Source organism: Gordionus sp. m RMFG-2023, chromosome 3 (genome assembly GCF_954871325.1).
Source record: "Gordionus sp. m RMFG-2023 chromosome 3, tfGorSpeb1-WG-v2, whole genome shotgun sequence".
NCBI lineage: Eukaryota > Metazoa > Nematomorpha > Gordioida > Chordodea > Parachordodidae > Gordionus > Gordionus sp. m RMFG-2023.
In genome coordinates this window covers 24,424,817-24,447,079 of record NC_088777.1, presented here as the reverse complement: position 1 = coordinate 24,447,079, position 22,263 = coordinate 24,424,817, and the positions used below count along the sequence as shown (strand labels likewise).

The 22,263-nt window shown below is 26.0% G+C and overlaps 3 protein-coding genes across 3 annotated transcripts in view; 2 read left to right on the top strand and 1 right to left on the bottom strand.

The window, feature by feature from the left end:
• The first annotated feature begins 2,850 nt into the window (after nucleotides 1-2,850).
• Nucleotides 2,851-4,924, top strand: LOC135926569 (uncharacterized). Its single transcript, XM_065462492.1, has 4 exons — nucleotides 2,851-3,218; nucleotides 3,262-3,412; nucleotides 4,080-4,347; nucleotides 4,393-4,924. Exons 1-4 carry the CDS (start codon nucleotides 3,088-3,090, stop codon nucleotides 4,650-4,652), a joined length of 810 nt encoding a protein of 269 aa, XP_065318564.1. The 5' UTR covers nucleotides 2,851-3,087; the 3' UTR covers nucleotides 4,653-4,924.
• A 3,845-nt stretch (nucleotides 4,925-8,769) lies between these two features.
• Nucleotides 8,770-15,612, bottom strand: LOC135926820 (uncharacterized). Its single transcript, XM_065462750.1, has 5 exons — nucleotides 15,575-15,612; nucleotides 11,506-11,684; nucleotides 10,429-10,511; nucleotides 9,326-10,375; nucleotides 8,770-9,183 (listed from the first exon to the last, which is right to left on the bottom strand). Exons 1-5 carry the CDS (start codon nucleotides 15,610-15,612, stop codon nucleotides 8,770-8,772), a joined length of 1,764 nt encoding a protein of 587 aa, XP_065318822.1.
• The window catches only part of LOC135926197 (ribose-5-phosphate isomerase-like), a 59,008-nt gene continuing 52,267 nt past the window's right edge, over nucleotides 15,523-22,263 (top strand). The window contains exons 1-2 of the mRNA XM_065461955.1: nucleotides 15,523-15,624; nucleotides 16,032-16,117. Of these exons, the coding sequence (XP_065318027.1) occupies nucleotides 16,034-16,117 (84 nt within the window). The 5' untranslated portion in view covers nucleotides 15,523-15,624; nucleotides 16,032-16,033. The remainder of the gene's footprint in view (nucleotides 15,625-16,031; nucleotides 16,118-22,263) is intronic.

Here is a 22,263-nt window from a genome sequence, read left to right as displayed (position 1 = left end):
TGCTTAGCACGTATATATATACGCGTATAATACAAAAATGAAGATTTTTCCATGGATAACGCCAGCAATGCAGTATTTGGTCATTCGGTCGGTTTTCGGGTCAAATCACGATATTTTTAAAATATTTTTTAGGATAATGCTTAGCACGTATATATATACGCGTATAATACAAAAATGAAGATTTTTCCATGGATAACGCCAGCAATGCAGTATTTGGTCATTCGGTCGGTTTTCGGGTCAAATCACGATATTTTTAAAATATTTTTTGGAATTATGTTTTATACGTATTTATAGATACATAAAACAAAAATCAACATTTTTCAATTTATCTTAATAAGTGGTCGGTTTTGAACTCGGCAATCGGTCAAATCAAATTATTTTCAAAATATTTTTTAGAATAATGCTTAGCACGTAAATATACACGTATAAAACAAAAATGAAGAGATTTTGATAAATAACGCCAGCAATATTTACTTTAAAAAATTTCCATTGTTTTACTATTCTAAACCTACTCATTAAACATCAAAGAAACCTAAAAAAAATTTTTAATTTTTAGGTTTTTCATATGTATATATATACCCAAATATAAAAAAAGTGCTATCCAATCATCATTCCGGTTTCCTAAAATGATACATATTAAAACATATAACGCCCTCTTACGGATATATATTTGTTAATTTTTAAAATTGAATAAAATGTATATTTGTTATAATAAGCTAGAAAAATAAATTTCTTATTAATAATATTAAATAAAAATAAAATTATATACTATATCATTTAATCAGTATTCTTCATTTATAATAAAAAAATGATTTAAATATATTTTAAAAAAAGTTTAAAAAATTATCATTAAAAAAATATGCGTAATAAATTTTTGATTGATTTATAATTAATTATGATTGATTGCTTTTTAGCAATGCAGTTTAGCAATGCATTAGCAATTCAATGTATAGTGGGGAAATTTTTTCCGAGGAATTATTTTCCAGGGGAATTTTATTCCGGGGATTTTTTTTCCGGAGAATTATTTACCTGGGAATTATTTTCTGGGGAATTTTTTTCCGGGGAATTATTTTCCGGGTATTTTTTTTCCGGGGAATTATTTTCCTGGGGATTTTTTTCCTGGGGATTTTTTTCCTGGGGATTTTTTTCCGGGGAATTAATTTCCGGGAATTTATTTTCCGTGGATTTTTTTTCCAGGGAATTAATTTCCGGGGATTTTTTTTCCGGGAATTTTTTTCAGGGATTTTTTTTCCGGGGAATTATTTTCCGCTTACCACTACAATTAAATCACCAATTTATTCAGAGACTCCAGATTCTTCTTTACCTTTACATAATAATACGATTTCACCAAATATTCCAATATCATTTCATTCAAATGATAATAGCATTCCTATTCTATCCGGAAACTTCATCTTTATCCAAATTACAAATACCTTCATCTTTATCATTACAAATACCTTCATATTTATATACATTACAAATCTACATCTATGAATTCAAATCGAATATATGGCTTTTCATGCCCAGAAGCAGCAAATTCAAGGAAAAAGATCTCACCTATGAGGTCAAATTTTTTTAATAAACACTTCAATATCCGGTGAAAAAATGACGTTAGTTCGGGTGGGGTTTAATAGACCTCGATTTCTAATGTATATATCTCCAGTTATATTCATTATTTTTATTTAATATTTGGATATAAGATAGAACTAACTTTAAACTTGATAAAATATTTATTTTCATTTCTTAAGCTAAAATTAAAGATGATGAGGAATTTTATAATTTATGCCAAAATTTTCTAAAAAAATTTACTTTTTTTAAATTTTAAATATTAAATTAAAAAATTAAGTTATCTAGCATATAATCAGGATAATTCATAATATGGATCTTTATTCTTCAATATAAAAAAAATTACACTAATAAATTCAAAAATAAAAAAAATATAGAACATTGAAATATGTTAAATTTGACATGCAAGACATTTATTAAATAAAACATTAATGTGTTCTAAACATAAATTTATTTTACATATTTGAAATATAAAAAATTTATATTTTATTTTGATGGTTAGATTTAAAAATTCCAGCTAGATAAAGATTTATAATGTCTTGAATTGTGTTACATCAACTTCTTTAGTAGAACTTTAATATTGGTCAGTTACATATAATTTTAATTGGTATATAAAATAATCTCTTCAATCATGGGGATGACTAGACCTGTGCGCCGGCCGGCCGTTGGCTGGCTGCCGACCTTTTATGATTACGCCGAAAACGCCGCCTTTAAGAAAATTTTTCTACCTTTTTATTCTAATAATTGGTCAACATCACTCTTGTAATTTTTTAATGTCAATCAGGATTTTGATGAATTTTTATTTTCTACTATTTTTAAATCTTAATTATATTTACGTCATTATGGAACAATCAATCAAAAATCTAAAATTCCAAAAATTACCATAATTTTGCATATTTTTAAAATGGATGCATCTACTTTAATAATTTAAATAATTATAGTATCCTTACTTTGGATAATAAAAAATCAATAGTCTGGAAATTTTTTGCAAAAGAATTAGAGAAATTATTACTGCTCTAAGATATAAAACTGCAGAGGTTGAATTTAAATTCGAGGAATATCAAAGGAAATGCCTAAGTAGGGGAGACCGGGGATAGTGTGTTCCCGGGGTAGGTATTTCCTTCTCAAATAATTTAAAAATTAATAAAGTTTAAGATTTGAAATTTAAGCCAAATATGTATTATAATAAGGTGCTTAAGTAGGTCCAAAATTGTTTCGGACAAAATTGCTCATGAAAAATTTTAAATGCAAATTTAAGTTTCAACATACCCAAAGTAACTTTTTTAAATTTTACATTTTCACGAATAACTTTTTTTATAAAAGTTGTTCAGACTTAATATAAATTCTAAATGATAAAAAAATCTCCATTTTATCATATATAAAAATATTGACAATCATTATGTTAATTTAATATTCTAAATTTAATTTTTAAATGATCCTGTGGACCTGGGGAAGGTATTAGCGGGGTGCGTCTTTTCCTTTTACATACATTCATTAAAATATTGGTTCTGATTTTGTAAAATGGTTCGAACATATATTAGAAAAACTAACAAAGAAAATAATGATAATCTAAAGGCAAGTATTCTTCAAATGCTGAAATATAAGATACCTTTGACAGTTATAACCATGAAAACGAATTTAAGTTATGGGAGGTATATTTATATATTTAAATTAGTATATATTTAAGAAACTAAGCATTAAGAGGTATAATAAATTGTTCAAAAGAAATGAAGATTTTCAAGAGCGATATCTTCACAGATCAGTATTTTCTCCTATTCAAGAAGCTAAATTAACAGATTATTTAATTAAAGAATCAAGATTATTTTCAGGATTATGCCCTAATCAAGTATTTTAATCCTTTGTTATATCATATATCTCTGTAAAATGATTTTTTTTATAATCTTTAAATTTATGCCATGGTATTTCTTTAGTTAAATAATAATAAACTTGAGAAAATTTTTTAAAATTATTTACATTATATGTTAATGAAACATCTTTATTAATTTTATACTTTAAAGTAAGAATTTAACTTATACATTAGAATGATATTTATTTAAGTATGTATGATATATATGTAAATAAAATGATGCTGCCATTTATGTATAAAATGATGCTGCCATGTATATATATTAATTTTAAAATGATGCTGCCATGTATTAATATTAATTTTAAAATGATTTATTCAATGTAGCATTATATATATTATATCATGCATTAAATCATATCTTACCTATATATTAAAGATTTAATTATGTGTGTATGATATATATTTAAAATAAAATGATGCTGCCATGTATGTTAATTTTAAAATGATTTATTCATTGATTTAGCATTAAATTATATCATGTATTAAAACATATTTTGGTTCTTACCTATACATTAGAGGTTTAATTATGTATGATATATTTTATTATATTAATTATTAAATAAATTCAGAATAAAATTTAAGAATTAGGATTTTAATTAGATTGCCTTAATATATAAATAATTTAATGTCTTATGTTTAAATTTAGGTTAGAGTTTTAGCTTATCAAATGGCCAAGAGGTATAGTTTACAAGTACCAAAATCTTGGGAAATAACTCAATCAGCTGGTGAAGACTGGGTTGGAGCATTTATTAAAAGAAATCCAACTATTTCTTTGAGAACACCAGAGGCTACAAGTATAGCCAGGGCTACCAATTTTAATATGAAAATGGTTGATTTATTTTTTAATAATTATTTGACTGTCACAAGGGAAAATAACTTTCTACCATGTGATATATATAATATGGATGAAACTGGTTAATTAAAATATATATGATAGCAAATCTTTAATATTTTCATAGGATTAACAACAGTTCAACGGCCTAATAAAGTTATTGCAAGGAAAGGCGAAAAACAGGTTGTGGCAATTACTACATCAGAATGTGGTACACTTATGACCTTGGCAATTGCTGTCAATGCTCTAGGAAATTCTATTCCACTTATGTTTATATATCCCAGAAAAAAATTTTATGATCATTATTTAAGAGATGGCCCTGTAGGATGCATTGGCGTGTCTAATGGTTCTGGGTGGATGCTGGCTGAAGATTTTATATATTTTTAAAATCATTTTATAAAATACACTAAGCCCAGTCAAGAAAAAAAAGTTTTGCTTATATTAGATAATCATAAATCTCACCAATCTATTGAAGTCATTGAGCTGTGCTCTGACAGTGGTATAGTTCTATTGACTCTCCCTCCCCTCTTTACCTTACAAAAAAATAGCCAGATCTAGGGCTAATAATCTGAAAAAAAAATAAAACCAATAATAAAAAAAGTTTAAATATGAATGCTGGCAAAAAAGAATTTTGTTTAGTGTGCCACAAAAACTATCAAACTCACCACCATAATGAAGATTGGATTGTCATTTATGGGCACATGGATCATGTTGTGATTTTAATCCATTTTTTATATGTAATAAATGTGTTGTATGTTAATATTATATGTTTGTTATGATTTTTATATGAATAAAATGCTTAGAAAATGATAGTCTAAAACATGCCCCACAAAAGGATAATACATCCCCCGTCTCTTTTTCATGACTCAAAAATTTTCATTTTTTTAAAATTTAAATTTAAAAAAATATATAATATTTTTTTATTAGATATTAATTTCTACCGTAGATAATTATATAAAAAATAAAATAACATCAAAATTATTTTGATAGATTATTTCTCCTCCTTTTCACAGCCTCTCAATTTTTTATGGACAATATAACCCCGGTCTCCCCTACAATAGATTTAACATCATACATGTTAGATCTTGACAGCATTGATCCATAACCTGATACCCGGTTTCAAATTGGCAATTCCAATGATAATAATAACAATAATTCCACGCTTATGAAAACCTTAAAATTAAATATCCCAACACGTTGGCATAGTATATTAATTATGCTAGAAAGCATATCTGGATTAAATAAGAATTTAATTAATAATGTTTTGAAAAGAATTGGGAAGCACTTTCTCAAATCTATAAAATTATGAATCTGATCTGATAGAAGAACTATTAGCATTTCTTTCAAAATTTAAAAAAACTGTCGAATTTCTTTCAGTACTAAAAGAGCCTACTTTAAACTTGGTTACTTTTTAGAAGTGAAATTGAAACACATTTTATAGTAAATGATAGTGATAGTTCTAAAATTATCACTTAAGGAAAATGTGCTAAGAAAAACTTGCGTTACGATTTCCGGTTTGTAATCTGCAAGTAATATTATATAAGTATATTCTTTAATTTTTTGTTTAAAATTATCTAGGTATTGGCTTCTCTTTTAGATCCAAGATTTTAAAAAATGACAATTGTGTCAAAGTATTTAATAGAGCAAAATTGCTCAGCTTCAGAATTTATAATAAAACATCTTAAACTTATAGAGAATGATGATAATCAGGTAGTAAATATAGCTAATGAGGATGAAGATGAATTATTAAATTCAATTCATTTGACAAAATTGGCAAATAAACATTCAACAAATATAAATTATGATTCCAAGTTAGGTGACTTAGAACAAGAATGTCACAGTTTTCTTGGAAAACGACATTCACAAGATATGGACATTCTAAATTTTTGGAGAGAAAAGAAGAGTAAACTTCCCGATCTTTCTAGGCTCGCCAAAAAAATTCTTTGCATTCCGGCGACTAGCACACCTAGTGAAAGAGTTTTCTCTATCGCTGGATTGATGTTAAATTCAAGGAGATCATCATTATGTCCCAAAAATTTTAAAAAAATAATTTTTATACATGATAATTAAATTACGAAATCGATTCTGGATATAATAAGTTTTCTATTAAATGAATATTATAAAATATGCCGAGATATCTGTAGAATAGTGTATATTTATTTGTTTTTTTTAAAAATTAATAAGCAATTAAAAAAATTTATCTTATAAAAATTTATATATGCGCCGATTTACGCCGATCTTATTGACGGCGGCTAAAAATCGGCGCACCGCCGGCCGTCGATCAGATTTTTTAAAAATTGCGCCGGCCGCCAATATTTCGTTGGCGCACAGGTCTTGGTATGACTAAATACTGAATTGCTAAACTGCATTACTAAAATACATTGCTAAAAAGCAATTAATCATAATCAATCAAAATTTGAATATATAATATTTTTTTAAAAATAAATTTTAGAAACATTCTTTTTAATGTAAATAAATCAATTTTTTATTAAGTAAAAAATTGAGATTAAATATCAAATAATTTAAAATTCTATTTTTACTTAATATTATTGGAAAAAATATATATTGATATACTCCTCTGTACTGACTTATATGAATGAAATGATGTTGATTTATTATTGGATAAAAATAAAACAGGATAGAAAGAAATTTACAAACTAGACATGTTTTTCGAATAAATTTTTAAAATTTATTAAATATATAAAAATAATCAATTAATGTCTCTCAAAATCATTATTTATATATTAAAAATGTTAAAATATTTTTAAAAAAAAATTGCGGTAGATTTTTGCGGGAGATTTTAATTGCGGTAGTTTTGCAAGAGAGAGATGTCTGCGTGTAAACTAAAAAATTGCAAGAGTCTCCTGCTGATGGGGGGAGACATGGCAACCCTGCCCGTGAACCTTAGATTAAATACATCGAGTGTGTATTTTAGGTTATGGAAGATAAAGTACCACAAAATTGGCTTTCAGTTGCTATAATTAATTCTGAAATTAAAGCTATTTACTGCTCAACTTATATAGCTTTTGCTGGTTATGAAAATTTATTTTTAAAAAGGTGCACCAATTTTAAACATATTTATTCAAGGCCAAATATATTATGAAAAATATGGGATAAAAAAAATATGATTAGTGAATTATATAAATTTTATCTAATAAAGAAATAGTTATATTTATTAATTCTTTTAACAAATTTTTTACATCTGGGCACGATGGTTTTCATCCTTCTCCCTTATAACTTCATATAAAATCTTAAATTTCTTTGAAGTCTATTTTAAATATCATTGCCACATTCTTAATAAGTCCAAAACCAAAATTTGCTTCCATGATAACAGTTCCATCGATTTACCGAGTTGCAAAATTACAGAACTATGATATTTCATAAAAGTGATAATTCATATAACATTTTAATTTAACACAATTTTTTTTTAAAAAATAAGAAAAAAAGTATATTCACATTTTCTAATTTTTTTTTTTCATATTGAAGGTAATAAGTAGATTACATATATAATAAGAATAATGAAATTTATTCACATCTCATATAGGCTTATTTCTAATTTGTCCATCAATAAGAGTGGAATTTTTGATTCATTCATCATCAAATTAAGGAAAATCTCAATTCCTTGTCAATCTTGATGATCCATCAGCTAATAATATAATTGCAAATATTTACTTATGCATAAAAATGATATTATTAAAAATATATAATAGTATAAAATTTAAATATTTATTAGATTGGATCCTTCCTTAAAGGTTTTTAATAATAGAAGGCACAAACCACTCCTTGTTAAATTGTTCTCCAGAGTTTTGAGTAAATTTGCATCTTCTCATGACATGAATCCATTCCTCAGTAAGATCTTTATTGTAAGAAAATATATTTGATAATTTAAGCATTGATACTATGAAAATCTAAATCCTAACCCTCTGACGCTAAGCTATAATTCTTAATTTGATAGATTTCCATTTATTGATAATTTATCTAAATCTGAAGCATCTTGACCTTGTAAACAATGTGAAATATTTATTAAAATAAAATCATCTGTAATATTAATTACCAATATCTTTAAAGTCTTCAGGTGAGGTATATTGGTAGACCTGTGCGCCGATGTCTCAATTGACGGCGGCGGTTTTTTTAAAATTTTTTATCGGCGTTCGGCGGCGCGCCAATTTCGCCGCCGCCTACTAAATTGTCGGCGGCGGCGCGATATTTATTAAAAAAATTTTTTTTAATAAATTTAATTTACAAATCAATGTATTACATTTTTTTATAATTTGGCGCTCTTTTCTAACACATTGTTAACATAGTTTATTTCTTAAATTATTTCCTGTCTCACTTCAATTTAAATTCATGTATTTTCTCATTCTCAGAAATAGACTAAGGAATTGCATTTTCACTCAAATCAGAGTCACATAAACAACACATATTAGTAATATTCTATTAATTTTTATTATAACAAATATATATTTGGAATGCAAATAAAATATTAAGTAAGAAATATAATAAATCAGAATTCAGATTTAGCTAAATTATAATTATCATGAATAAATAGAATTTTATTAAGATTGGTGGGACATAAAGAAGTCCTTTTTGCATTGAGTATTAATCCAGCAATGGAAAAAATTCTTTCGCTGGGTGTACTGGTTGCAGGTATACAAAGAACCTTCCTAGATAAATTAGCAAGCCTAGGAAGTTCCAGTTGCTTTTTCTTCCAAAAGGTTAATGCATCCTCTTCTGGGATATTATTTTGGCTTAACAAAATATGGCATTCTTGTTCTAAATTACTTATATTGTTATAATCACTGCCTGGAATGGAATGTTTACGAGCTATTTTGGCGATATAAGAACTGGAAGTCTCCCCATTATCTTCAACTTGGATTTCACTTTGTGCATTTTTATCATTTTCTAAAAGTTTAAATTTCTTGTTAAAAATTGCAATGATGTAGTAGAATTTGAATTTAAATATTCTGACACAATTTTCAGATTTTGAAATCTGGGATCAAGGAGAGTCGCTAATATCTAATGTTCAAAATATAATTTTATTAATAAAAATATAAAATAACTTGAAGTTCAGTAATGGGAAACCTATGGTCAAGCTTTTTTTGCATATTTTCTTTTAAACAAATAATATCTGAGGAATCAGATATATTGATCTGTATGTGGGTTTCTATTTCACTGCGAAATAATAACCCTAAATTTATAGTCGATCCCTTTTGTGAGGAAAGAAATTCCATCGACTCTCGGAATGGAATTAATACGGCATAAAGCTCGTCAATCATATCCCATTCATTATTAAAAAGTTTTAAACATTGTTTTCCTATTTTATTCAAAACATTATTAATAGGATTTTTGTTCACGCTACGAACACTTTCTAGCATAATTAATATGCTGTGCCAGCGGGTAGGGCAATTTAATTTTAACGTTTTTGTATTATATAGATTGGTTGGTGTAATGACATTTCTATTACCCGCTTCGTTATCAAAATGGTCATCAAGGTATGGATCAGAATCATCAATATCCAAGATATGACCTGTCTCATAAATTGACTGGAGACATTTACGATGCTCATCTTCAATTTCACATTCCAAATCAGCTACTCGATATCTGGGGACTGAAATAATTTCTCTAATTTTTTTAAGGAGATTATCAATTCTGGCAACTTTTTTTATGCCATCAACTGTAACCAAATTATGTAGTCCATGGCCTAAGCATAAATGATGCTCATAATCCCCCAATCTGACGCTTCTTTTGACATTTGCCCCTGCATCAGTTACCATTTGTATTATTTTGGCTTTTAAATGAAACTCCTCTTCGATACCATCAATCTCCGATAATATGTTTTCCCCAGTATGCTTTTGAGTCACATTTCGGGTTGCCAGGGTAAAATATTTTAAATCAAAATTTTCATCTAAATGATGAAGACTAAATATAATATAATTTCGCCGCTTGAAATGATCGTTCCATAAATCAAAAGTAATGGAACAGAATTTTGGACCAGCATCAATCAGGTTTAAAACATGTGCCTTTATAGAACAATAAACATCATCAAGTGCTCCCCGACTAATAGTTGTCCTATTAGGCAATTCTGACGAGGAATCAATTATCTTATATTTCTATTTTTTTAGGCAATTTATTTTTTAATAATCATTTTATTTAAATTTTAAACCTTTAGAAAATCTGTCATCCCATTATTGCTTATAGAATCAAATGGCAATAAATCTAAGCAGCACATCAAAACATAATTTCGCCCTATTAGAAAAAAGATATTTAAAAAAGAGAAACAAATAAAAAATTTGATTTAGTTTTGAACTTTCAAAATAAAGTATTACATAATTTAATAAAATATATTTTAAGTTTATTCCAAATATCATTGGTCTATTCATTAAAAAGATCTCAAAATAGAGCTGACATAAACAAACTAAAAATTTAGTTGTTTTAAAGTTTTACATAATTATTTTAATAAATTTAAATTAAACATTAAGTTTATGCATTAAAATGATCTCAAAATAGAGCTGACAATTAACAAACTAAAAAATTAGTTGGTTTAAAGATTTACATAATTATTTTAATAAATTATATATTAAGTTTGTACATTAAAAAGTTCTCAAAATAGAGCTGACAATAAACAAACTAAAAATTTAGTTGTTTTAAAGTTTTACATAGTTATTTTAATAAATTTAAATGGTATATTAAGTTTATACATTAAAAGGATCTCAAAGTAGAGCTGACAATAAACAAACTAAAAATTTAGTTGTTTTAAAGTTTTACATAATTATTTTAATAAATTTAAATTATGCATTAAAAGGATCTCAAAATAGAGCTGACAATAAACAAACTAAAAATTTAGTTGTTTTAAAGTTTTACATAATTATTTTAATAAATTATATATTAAGTTTATACATTAAAAAGATCTCAAAATAGAGCTGACAATAAACAAACTAAAAATTTAGTTGTTTTAAAGTTTTACATAATTATTTTATTAATTTAAATTGTACATAAGTTTATGCATTGGATCTCAAAATAGAGCTGACAATAAACAAACTAAAAATTTAGTTGTTTTAAAGTTTTACATAATTATTTTAATAAATTATATATTAAGTTTGTACATTAAAAAGTTCTCAAAATAAGAGCTGACAAAACAAACTAAAAAATTTAGTTGTTTTGAACAAATAGAGCTTAATAAAATTAATTTAACAAACCATTTAAAAATTTAAAATGAATATTAATAAACATTAATATTAACCTAAGAGCCATTTTTTATCTTTTATATTCTTGCTACATGTTGGCGTTGGCTTTAGAAACATTTTTAGAGTTTGAATGGATTTATTATTATTAGTTTTTTCTGATATTTTATGCACATTAAGTAAGTGAGGAGAAAGGTTACTCGTACTTATATTTTTGCTATAACATTTGATATCATAACTAAAATATAAATTATATATATATATAAGTCTAAAATTAAAATAAATTACTGTGAAAATGGATTATTTTTATCCGAATCTTCCTCATCTTTTTTTCCACAATTTTAAACAAGGTTCAAAATAAATATAATCAGGCATTATCGTGCTTTTCTTATTCTCATTCTTCAAAATAAGATTTCCAAAGTACTACCACACATAACTTGATTTTTGATTAGTAGAGAGAGTTGTTATTTCATAATTGTATATAGGGTGGTTTAAAACGCGCAAATCCATAAAAATAATTAATATAGCCGAAATGAATATGGTGTATGAATGAATGTAAAGGATATACACTATTCTATTATATAAAGCAATAGAATACAATTCATGTTTTATTATATTAATGTTAATATTCAAATTTAAATAATAATAATTTAATATATAAATATAATTGAACAACATCCTAAATATTATACACGCCGCGCCGCCGCCATAAGAAAAATCGGCAGCTAGCAGACTCACGCCGCTGATCTCAATCGGCGGCTGTTCCGGCGTGAATAAAATTGCTGGCGTGAGCCGGGGGCGCACAGGTCTATATATTGGGTAGTATTTAAAATCACCATTAAAAATAAAATATATAATATAGCATCACATGATAGAAATTACTATTGCCTTAAGATTTGTAAGATTACTTTTTGAGAAATTTTTTTTAAAAGAAAACTATTGGCTAAATTTGATTGACGTTTTTTGTAAATCATTATAATAGATCCTTTTGTATGTAAGTTTAAATTTCTCAATCCAATATAGTTTTCTAAATAAAGCTTACTTGAAGGGAAAATGACATCCTATAAATATATTATATTATCTATATTATAATTTTCCGATGTCCTCACTACGTCATCGTGACGTCATGTCATCGCTACGTCATGTCATCGGTATGTATTTATTTTTATCTTTTTTATTTGTTGATTTTATTTATTTATTTTATAAAAACAGATAAATGGAATTTCTAGAATTGATGGTGTACACATACCTAACATGGATTGAGAGATTTGAAAAATCGTCTTTGAATTGATATAAACAATATTCCTTCAACTTTCTAAATATGAATGAAATGTGAATAAAAAGATTCAGGCTAATATTTCACATAATCCTTTCTTTATTTTTTAGATCACCTTATCAATTTTCATCTCATATTATCAATTACACATTAATGAAATCTCTAAAGATACTCAACTTGTATATTTATTTTGAACATACTCACAATTTTTATCAGTACTTACAAATAATTAAGAAGATAATCAAGTATATTCAAATATTTAAATATTCTTATCCTAACTTATTTATAATCTCTAATCTTTATAAATAACTCTTTCTTTATTTTTTTCCCCTTCCTTAATGAATTTGTTTATCACTAAATTTTATTATCTCATCCTTTTCTTTCTATCTCTATTATCTATTAACCACTATTTCTCAAAACCTTATCAATTCCTTTAATTTAATTTTTATTATTTTTATAATATAATAATTTATACCTTCTTTTTCCCCTCCTTTTTTAAACTTATTTTTTAATTACCTTACAATTAATTAAACTTAATCTTAATAACATTACATTCATCATGTTATTTTTTAACTTTTAGAATATCATAATAGGCTTGAAAGTCCCCCCAAATTTTTTTTTGATGATAGCCCTCCAACTACTAGAAATATGCATCTAATGTTGACCCATCTATCGGTTTTACATTATTTTAATGTTTGTTTAATTTCAACAATAGTTTATTTATATTTTTGCCTGATTTCTTTATTTGTCTAGGCTAACCCTAATTCCTCACATTGCTACAAAACATGATGAATCTATTATTAAAGATAAACAAAATAATGAGGACTAAACAAACGCCTTACCCGTTCTAGAGTTATGGTAGACAAAATAATAAAGAACTACGCTTGAAATAAACTCATCTGGAGGTTTATTTTGTTTTTTTTATTTTATATTTTATATCTATGTTTATTTAATTTTCACCCATTTCTCCAAATGATATTTCTATCACCACTACCACAATCCCTATGCCACCTCCGCCTATTTTTTAACTAATATAAACATTTAATTCTGTACCATTCACTTCACTAGGAGTTAATATAAATATTACTTTATCCGAATCTCTGAGAAACTTTCATGAATATTTAGAGGAATGTTCAAACTTGAATGTACAGTACGGCCAATTTCATCAACTTTATTCATGGAAAAATATGCAGTATTTCTATTTCTGTCGTGGCCTTTATAACAATACTTACAACCGTTTTATGGTTGAGTTAACATTCTCGTTCATGATTCTATTTTAGAAGGGGATACAAATGCTGACATTGACAGAAATATCGTTTTGCGTGTTCAAACTTGAATGCACTGTACAGCCAATTTCATCAACTTTATTAATGGAAAAATATGCAGTAGTTCTGTCGTGGCCTTTATAACAATACTTACGATCGTTTTATGGTTTAGTTAACATTGTCTTTCATGATTCTATTTTAGAGGGGGATACCAATGCTGACATTGACAGAAATATGGTTTTGCTTTCTTCTTTTACCAGCATCTCAAGGCATAGGCATATCATCTTTATCAGGACACATTGTGTTTTGTACACTGCTTTGGTAGTCCGTCATTACTTCAATCTACAACCCTAAATGATATAAAATTATACATTAATTATTTCCTCTCCAGACGACCGAAGATTTATTTTGTAACTTTTTCCATCAAAAATTAAAATTTCAACAAGGATTTGCTCTTAATTTTATCAATACATAATAAATATTCCTCATTATTTTGTAAAAAAATATCCTAAATTTATATGTCAATAAAAAAAAATATCTTAAAAAATATATAAATAATTTGCATATAAGTTTCATTAGTGTTTAATAGCATTTTTGTAATTTAAATAGACAGCATTTTTTTTACTTAACATAAAAAAATATATATTATATATCTCTTATCAAATTCTTTGACAAATAATTTCAGAAATGCAAGACATACATTAAACAACCATAACCCTATATAATAAACAACATATTTTTTAGATATAATTTTAATTTATCATATTAAAAAAAAGTATAAGAGTCGGTTATTTTTATTTTATTTGTCATGATTCTCTAATAAGTGGGCCCAGGCCTTCCCAGTTTCCCTTAATACGGAATTTACATGTTTTTTTTTCCAAATAGACTAATTGGTAAGATATTTCCCGTTCATGTGATGCTATTAAATATTTAACTATCTCCGAGGCGGGAAAAAATTTCAAAATTATAATGGGTAGGACTGGGCTTGGAACCTCAAAATTAATATTAGCTTGCACCTGACTTGGGAATATCTTTTACAAATTATTAAGGGTTGAGCTGGGCTTGATAAACTTTTTCATAATTGAAAGATCTTGGATGCTTCCTAATATTGTGAGCTTGAACCTGGCATGACATCTATCGTAAAAAAGGAATAAAAATCTCATTCCCTGTCATTTTTGACGGGCTTTCTACTAGTTTATATTAATTTATAAATAAACCTTTCACAGATATATCTTCAAAGACTTGCTGAAACTGGAAGAATATTATTCATTTTAATACAAATTCTTATCATATCCGACAAGTATTAATTAAATATTTTAAAAATTTATAAAGGGAAAACGAAAAGTATTTAATAGAATAGAATGTTTCATTCTAATTCTTACAACTTTTGTAGAACATTAATTTAATAATAAATTATTATCTAGTAAAATTTAGTTCAATATATTACTCCATATGATACAAAAATCGTTATTGACGATATAACATTGATATCAGTTACATTTTAATGAAAAACATAAAAAATCAAAAACGTTCAACGCTATACATCATTACCACTTGGATACAAGTCATTTCAAAAATTTTAAAAACTTGTTGCAAATATCAGCGGTACTACCAACCCTTCTCATTGTATTAACCAAGTATTCATAGAATATGATTTGTTTTATATGATTATATAATTTCTTTGCATCTAAAACATGAATTATATATTAATTATGAACACCTTTGAATAACAATATTTTATTTTTAAAAATCATCACAATTTGCCACAAGATTATTTAGATATAATTTTTTTTTTTTTAAAAAATGTGCTCTTTATTGACATGCATTTCTATTAAAATTCAACTTTTTTTTTGACAAAAAGGGTATATTTTTCAAAATTTATCAAATTAAGTTTGAACACATAAATGCAAGCACCTTTTTTTTAAAAAAAATTTGACTTTGTTATACCCTTAAATTTTAATTTATAAAACATTCTCTATTATTTAAAAAAAAGATGTCATAGAACTGATTCCAAAATATTTTTTATTTGGTTAATCTATTTAAGAAATGGAATGTATCACCAATGATGATGCAGGATTGTCAATTGCCAAAAAGGTTGCATCCTTCAAAGCTGTAGAAGATTTTATTGAGGTAAAAATAATATGTCATAAACCAATAATTTTTTTTAGCTTGTATATTTAACCCTTTCAGTTATGGTTTTGCAAATATAAAACCACATTTCAATCTTTATAACTTCTAAAGGAGTTGTTCATATAAAATGAAACCACCATGAATATATTATTAATTTTTCATGTGTGTGTGGAGGTTATATTTTTAAAATTTTATATTCACTCTTAAAAATATGGCATATTAATTTTATGAGAATACCTAAAGGGTTAAAGATAACTAAAAAATAATTGTATAAAGTTATTAAACATATCTTTGACAGAGTTGAGCAGTATAACAAATATGCATCTTAGATATGAGATAAAAATTGTAAAAAAATATTTAATTTGAAAAGTTAGATATATTTCTTAACTTAAACTTATCTTCATATTTCATTTAGAAAGTACGTTTTTAAAAGAAAATATTCTCCATTTTCTTAAGAATAAATTTTTAAATTTGTTTTTCAAAACTAAAATTTACATTTATAAAAGTTATGGATATATATTTTAAATTCATTTGCCGGCTTCTATTTCTACTCTCCCATAAGCCACTAACTCCCCTCTAAAAAAATTAAAACCTACACCTGATTTTTTTTTAACTCTAACCTAGGGATGTACCGATATTTTTTTAGGATCAGATCGGGCCGATATTTCACCTTTTTTAAAATATCGGTTACCGGCCAATATTATAAAATTTGCCGATCCGATCCGATATAAAATGGTGTCTTTAACAAAAATAAAATGTTATAAATTTTTTAAAAAAAGTTATCTTAAATCATTTATTTTTATAAATAAAATTGAAATCTATATTTTTTAAATAATGATAATTAATTAAACATCTTGCCATATTGTTATTTTTTTGCACATTCTGTTTATAAAAGTGTGCAATAATCTCTTCAAGCTGGTGATTAACAGTTACCATTGCCGTAGGCTGATTTGGAAATTTTGGTATTTCTAAAAAGAAATCTTTGATATATTAATGTTAAATATTGTTTTAAATATTTATTCAAATTTCATAATATATTTGTTTATTACTTATTATTATTATGTATATAGATTAATGTTATTACTTATTATATAAAAGTGGTTTAACAAAAAAAATATTTTATATACTTTTAGAATTGCAATAGAATTGAATATAAACTTTAACTGATCATTATAATATATTTAAATGACATAAGTTATGGTATAATTAAATTATAGATGTTATACTAATAAAAAGTATATTACAAATTAAAACCATTGGTATCTTTAATACAAAATTAGATGTGATATCGGATCAGTAATTGGCCGATATCAATTTAATATCGGGAATATCAGATCTGATCTGCCTCCAAAAGTGATATCGGTAACCCCTCCCCCCACTCTCCAAATTTGCCCCCATTCAAATATATTTTTTATACCCCCCCCCCCTTAAAATATTAATTCTTGAAATAAAGACTTCTATTGTAAACTTCAAATAATTATTGATACAAGATAACATGAAATCCATTTTTTTAACATAACAGTGATTGCAAAATAATATATTAAGATATATTTAGAACCCAGGTTTACAAAAAATCAAAAATTTGTCAGGCCCTATCAGATTTTTTATGTATAAGCAGGCCAGAAATTTTTGGCCCAGCAGTTAAATTTTTTTGTTTCTTCTCTCTTTAAAATTGAAAGAGCCATAGGAACAGGTTCCATTACCAATTAAATTATATATAGCCATACAATATTCATCTATGAATGACTAGTCATTATCTGCTCTGTAATTTGGATTTATCGCAAGATTCGTCAAATTTTTGGCATTCTCCTTAATAATACCATTTAAATTTCATGGATTTATAGATAGAGTTCAATTTTTTTATAACCATTTTAATCAGATATCCCATTTTTTCCTTAAGAATGGCTGCACAGCTTGAACGAATCCCCTGAATTGAGGTTAAAATATTTAAGAAAATATTCAATTGACATAATTCTTTATAAAATATAATATAATAATAATTGTCGTAGTTTTATAGATGAATTTATATTAATTTTTGTATAATGCCAATAACCAAAATAAATAAGGTTGATTGGATTATAATTATCATAAAAGAACACGTGATTATATTTTTTTCTTGTGTTCGAAAATAATTGTAAAAAAATATTATTGAATATTATGAGATTTTTTTTATAATTGTGATTTTTCTGATAAAAAATGCAGATTATGACTTTTTTTTTCTTTCTTATGAAATTGATTATTAAAAAAAATGATATTAGTAAAAGAAATTTTTAGACAAGATTACAGTTATTTAGTTGTCATTAAATTGTAATTTGAGTATAGAAAGGGTTTTCAGGTAAGGGTATATTCTTTTTTCATACTTTTTTTTAAGTAAGAATATAAATTTATATACATTTATTGATTCAATATTAATTAATTAATAATCTTAACTGAAAATTTAACAACGAAGATTTAAAATAAAAATATATTAATTTGGTGGTTCATGTGAATTAAAAACTCGGCTTAAATTATTTATAAAATTAAAAAAATAAATAAAATTTTTTTTATAATTCAGTAAAATATGTTTTTTCCATATTTTTCTAAGAAAAATTTGAAGCAACGAGTAATATTTTGCGTTACTTATAGTCAGAAAAAGAAACACGTTACCGTTACTCATTACTGTGAGAGGCATGCATACTTTAAATTTATGTGTATTGTTTTTCTTTATTATTACCAATATTTTTTTAATCGATATTTGTTTTTTATCAATATTATAATTTTGTCGATATTATTTCTTTTAATCGATATTATTTGTTTTTTATCAATATTATTTTTTTTATTATTTATGGGGGTTATAAAAACCCTGAAAAAGAAGAAATTATAACACATTATTATTTTTTTTTCTTCTTTTTAAAAAATTGTTATATTTGAAGAGCAAATAGATAAATAAATTAAAAAGGAAAATAATATATAGTATTAGGAAATTGGTGCCATATTGATTGAACACCAGAACCTAGAGGTTAATCGCGGGGAGATTTACATATATTGATAAAGCGAAAAAAGCGCTAGTACAAATAAGTTGAAACGATAAATCGTTGATAAATTTCTAAGTATTGTCAAAGCGAAAAAAGCGCTAGATAAAATTTAAACGATAAATCGTTGGGAAATTTCTAAATATTGTTAAAGCAAAAGAAAGCGTTATACAAAGAAGTGAATAATCGCTGTTAAATTTACAAAAATTAGTAAAGCGAAAAAAGCACTAGTACAAATAAAATTGAAGTGAATAACCGCTGTGAAATTTACAAAAATTAGTAAAGCGAAAAAAGCGCTAGTGCAAATAAAGTTGAAGCGAGTAACCGCTGTCAGATTTACAAGAATTAGTAAAGCGAAAAAAACTAGTACAAATAAAATTGAAGCGAATAAAACGCTGGAGATTTGTAAAGATTTTAAAACCAGTAAAGCCTTGTTACAAAAAAAATTGAAGCGAATAAAACGCGGGAGATTCGCAAATATTTTTAAAGCGAGTAAAGCGTTATTAAAAAAAAATATAAAGCGAGTAAGTCGCTTGATATTTGCAAATATTATCAGATCGAATAAAACGCTATTGCAAATTTTTTTAGAACGAATAAACCGCTGGGTACAAATATAATTAAAGCGAATAAAGCGTTAATATAAATAAATTTAGACAAATTTTTTGGGATAAAAATTAGTTTATTAAACATTTATACCAGTAGTGTGAAATTATTAGTTAAATTGCTGAAATTTAAAACGAATTTTACATTAATTTTCGTGAATTAATTATTTGAAACAGAGTAAACACAGAATAGTGTTTTTAGTTTAAAATATCATACAAAGAATAGTAGTGATATATAAATTTTAGTCATTATATTTATGTATATAATCACTTAAAGGGGGCGGGTATAGGTTTTGAGGGGTCAGGAATATTTTTATCAACATAAAATATCGATATGGGTATCAAATAAAAGCTAATTTAAATTTATTTTGGCTGAAAGCATTTATTCTTGGTCTTGATGGGTATGATTTGGTCTGGAAAATGGATGAAAGGGGGCAGGGGGGTGTTAAAAAAAATTTATTTGATATGGTTATCAAATAAAAGGTAATTAAAATATTTTTTTATTGTAATATAATAATAATCACTTTAAGCGGACTCGTCTAGGTCTTGGGGGATCAGGAATATTTTTATCAACTTAAAAATAGGACTATTAAATAGAAGCTAATTAAAATATTTTTCTACTAAAATATTAGTATTCACTCTTGGTCTCTTAATGGGTTGGATTAGGTCCGGAGTAGGGAGGGTTAAAAAATAATAATTTGATATTAAAAAATCAAATATAATATAAATGAAACCTCTTAAGACTATAATACTAAATAACAGTAAATGGTCGGGTCTAGGGCTTAGGACGTCAGAATTTTTCTTAAATTTCTATAATATATAAATTGAATGTTAGACGAAGTCATACAAATCAAGACCAAGAATGAATGTTTTCAGTCAAAAGATATTTAAATTAGCTTTTATTTGATATCCATATCGATTTTTATGTTTTTAAAAATATTCCTGACCCCCCAAGACTTAGACCCACCCACTTAAAGTGATTATTATTATTATAATAAAAACATTTTAATTACCTTTTATTTGATACCCATATCAAAAAAACTTATTACCCCCCCCCCTTTTCACCCACCCCCCAGACCAAGTCATACTCATCAAGACAAATAATGAATGCTTAGAGTCAAAAGATATTTAAATTAGCTTTTATTTGATACCATCTATAATTTGTTTATAAAAATATTCCTGATCCCCAGACCTAGACTCGCCCATTACGGGGGAAAGATTGACCTTTAGTTGAATAGATCTTTTGATTAGCTATCGATTGATACCCTATGTTAGACATATTTCATAAGGTCAATAAAACAACATTGAAAATTAATAAATAACAATAAAATTAAAAAGAAATAAAACGAAACGCGCGTAAAACGCTTTTTAAAATAAGATTCCTCTTTATATCACGGTTCAAACTGAAGTAATTTTATTAAGGAGAGGTAAAGGTTATAGACACATAGGCCTAGACAGGGAGTTAAATAGAGAAATTCTCCTACTAAACCTTTTTTTTAAATATAAATTTAACATCCCCTATAGAGCAGTTCCTCCTTTTCTTTTGGTAATCGAGTCAGAAGTGTCCTGGACATGAAGATCCGGACAGAGTACCTCGGACAAAAGTACCCTAAAATTCATTGGACAAAAATAAAACCGGAGATTCATCCGGGCAGAAAGGCACCAAACATAAAGACTCTTGGATAAAAAAGACACCATTTAATCATTTTTTTTTAAATGTTAAGAAAAAGGGAAAGTTTAAAAAAAATTTATTAATTTTTTCCATACATTCACTAAAAAAAATATTTGGTTAATAAGTTGTAGCAGTGTTCGCTGGTTTTAAAAGATGGTTCACATACGTGAATTAATGGGATATTGTTATTTAAAGTTTGTGACTACAAAATAAAACTCGTTTTAAAGGCTATAATCCAAAATTTTTAAAAAAAATTCGAAAAATTTTAAAATTGTATATATTTAAATATTAAAATTTAGAATGTCTAGTATGTTTTGTAAATGTTTTTATTTTTATGTTTAAAAATATAGACTTATCTTATTTATATATTTTCATTAAAGTTTCGAAAGTTTGTGAATTTAATTTTTGTTAATTTAGGACACAACCCAATGAAAATATTTTGCAGTTTGATAAATAATTAATAAAAAAGATATACAAAAAAGTTGTTATTTAATTGACATCTGGTAGGTAGTGAGTTCCGTCAGAAACTGTTTTTAGGGATCCCATTTTTCTGAAACTAGCCAGCACTAGCAGTTAGCCAAGGATTATCCTGAATTCACAGTAAACGCGAATTTGTGGTGAAGTATACAAAAATATGCTATATAATTAATGCACGTTTTGTCACGTGTTTAGAGGGTTATGAGCGGGTAAGCCTCCCACCCACAACTATAGTTGGGTAATGACTAAATGTCCGCTCAATCTATAAGCGCCTGCCGGAGAAAGTCCGTTAACATTAAGGCGTTATAATTTATATTTGTTTCTTTCAAATCTGAGCCGCTATATTTCAAAGAAAAAATCCCAAGGTCAAAGTGATAGCTTTAG

Coding starts and splice junctions, on each gene's coding strand:
- LOC135926569 (XM_065462492.1), top strand. CDS start 3,088: ATGGTTCGAACATATATTAGAAAAACTAACAAAGAAAATAATGATAAT. Junction 3,219..3,261: donor ACGAATTTAAGTTATGGGAG/GTATATTTATAT, acceptor TAAGAAACTAAG/CATTAAGAGGTATAATAAAT. Junction 3,413..4,079: donor CAGGATTATGCCCTAATCAA/GTATTTTAATCC, acceptor GTTTAAATTTAG/GTTAGAGTTTTAGCTTATCA.
- LOC135926820 (XM_065462750.1), bottom strand. CDS start 15,612: ATGAGAAGGGTTGGTAGTACCGCTGATATTTGCAACAA. Junction 11,685..15,574: donor ACCGCTGATATTTGCAACAA/GTTTTTAAAATT, acceptor TTTATATTTTAG/TTATGATATCAAATGTTATA. Junction 10,376..10,428: donor GGATGACAGATTTTCTAAAG/GTTTAAAATTTA, acceptor CTAAAAAAATAG/AAATATAAGATAATTGATTC.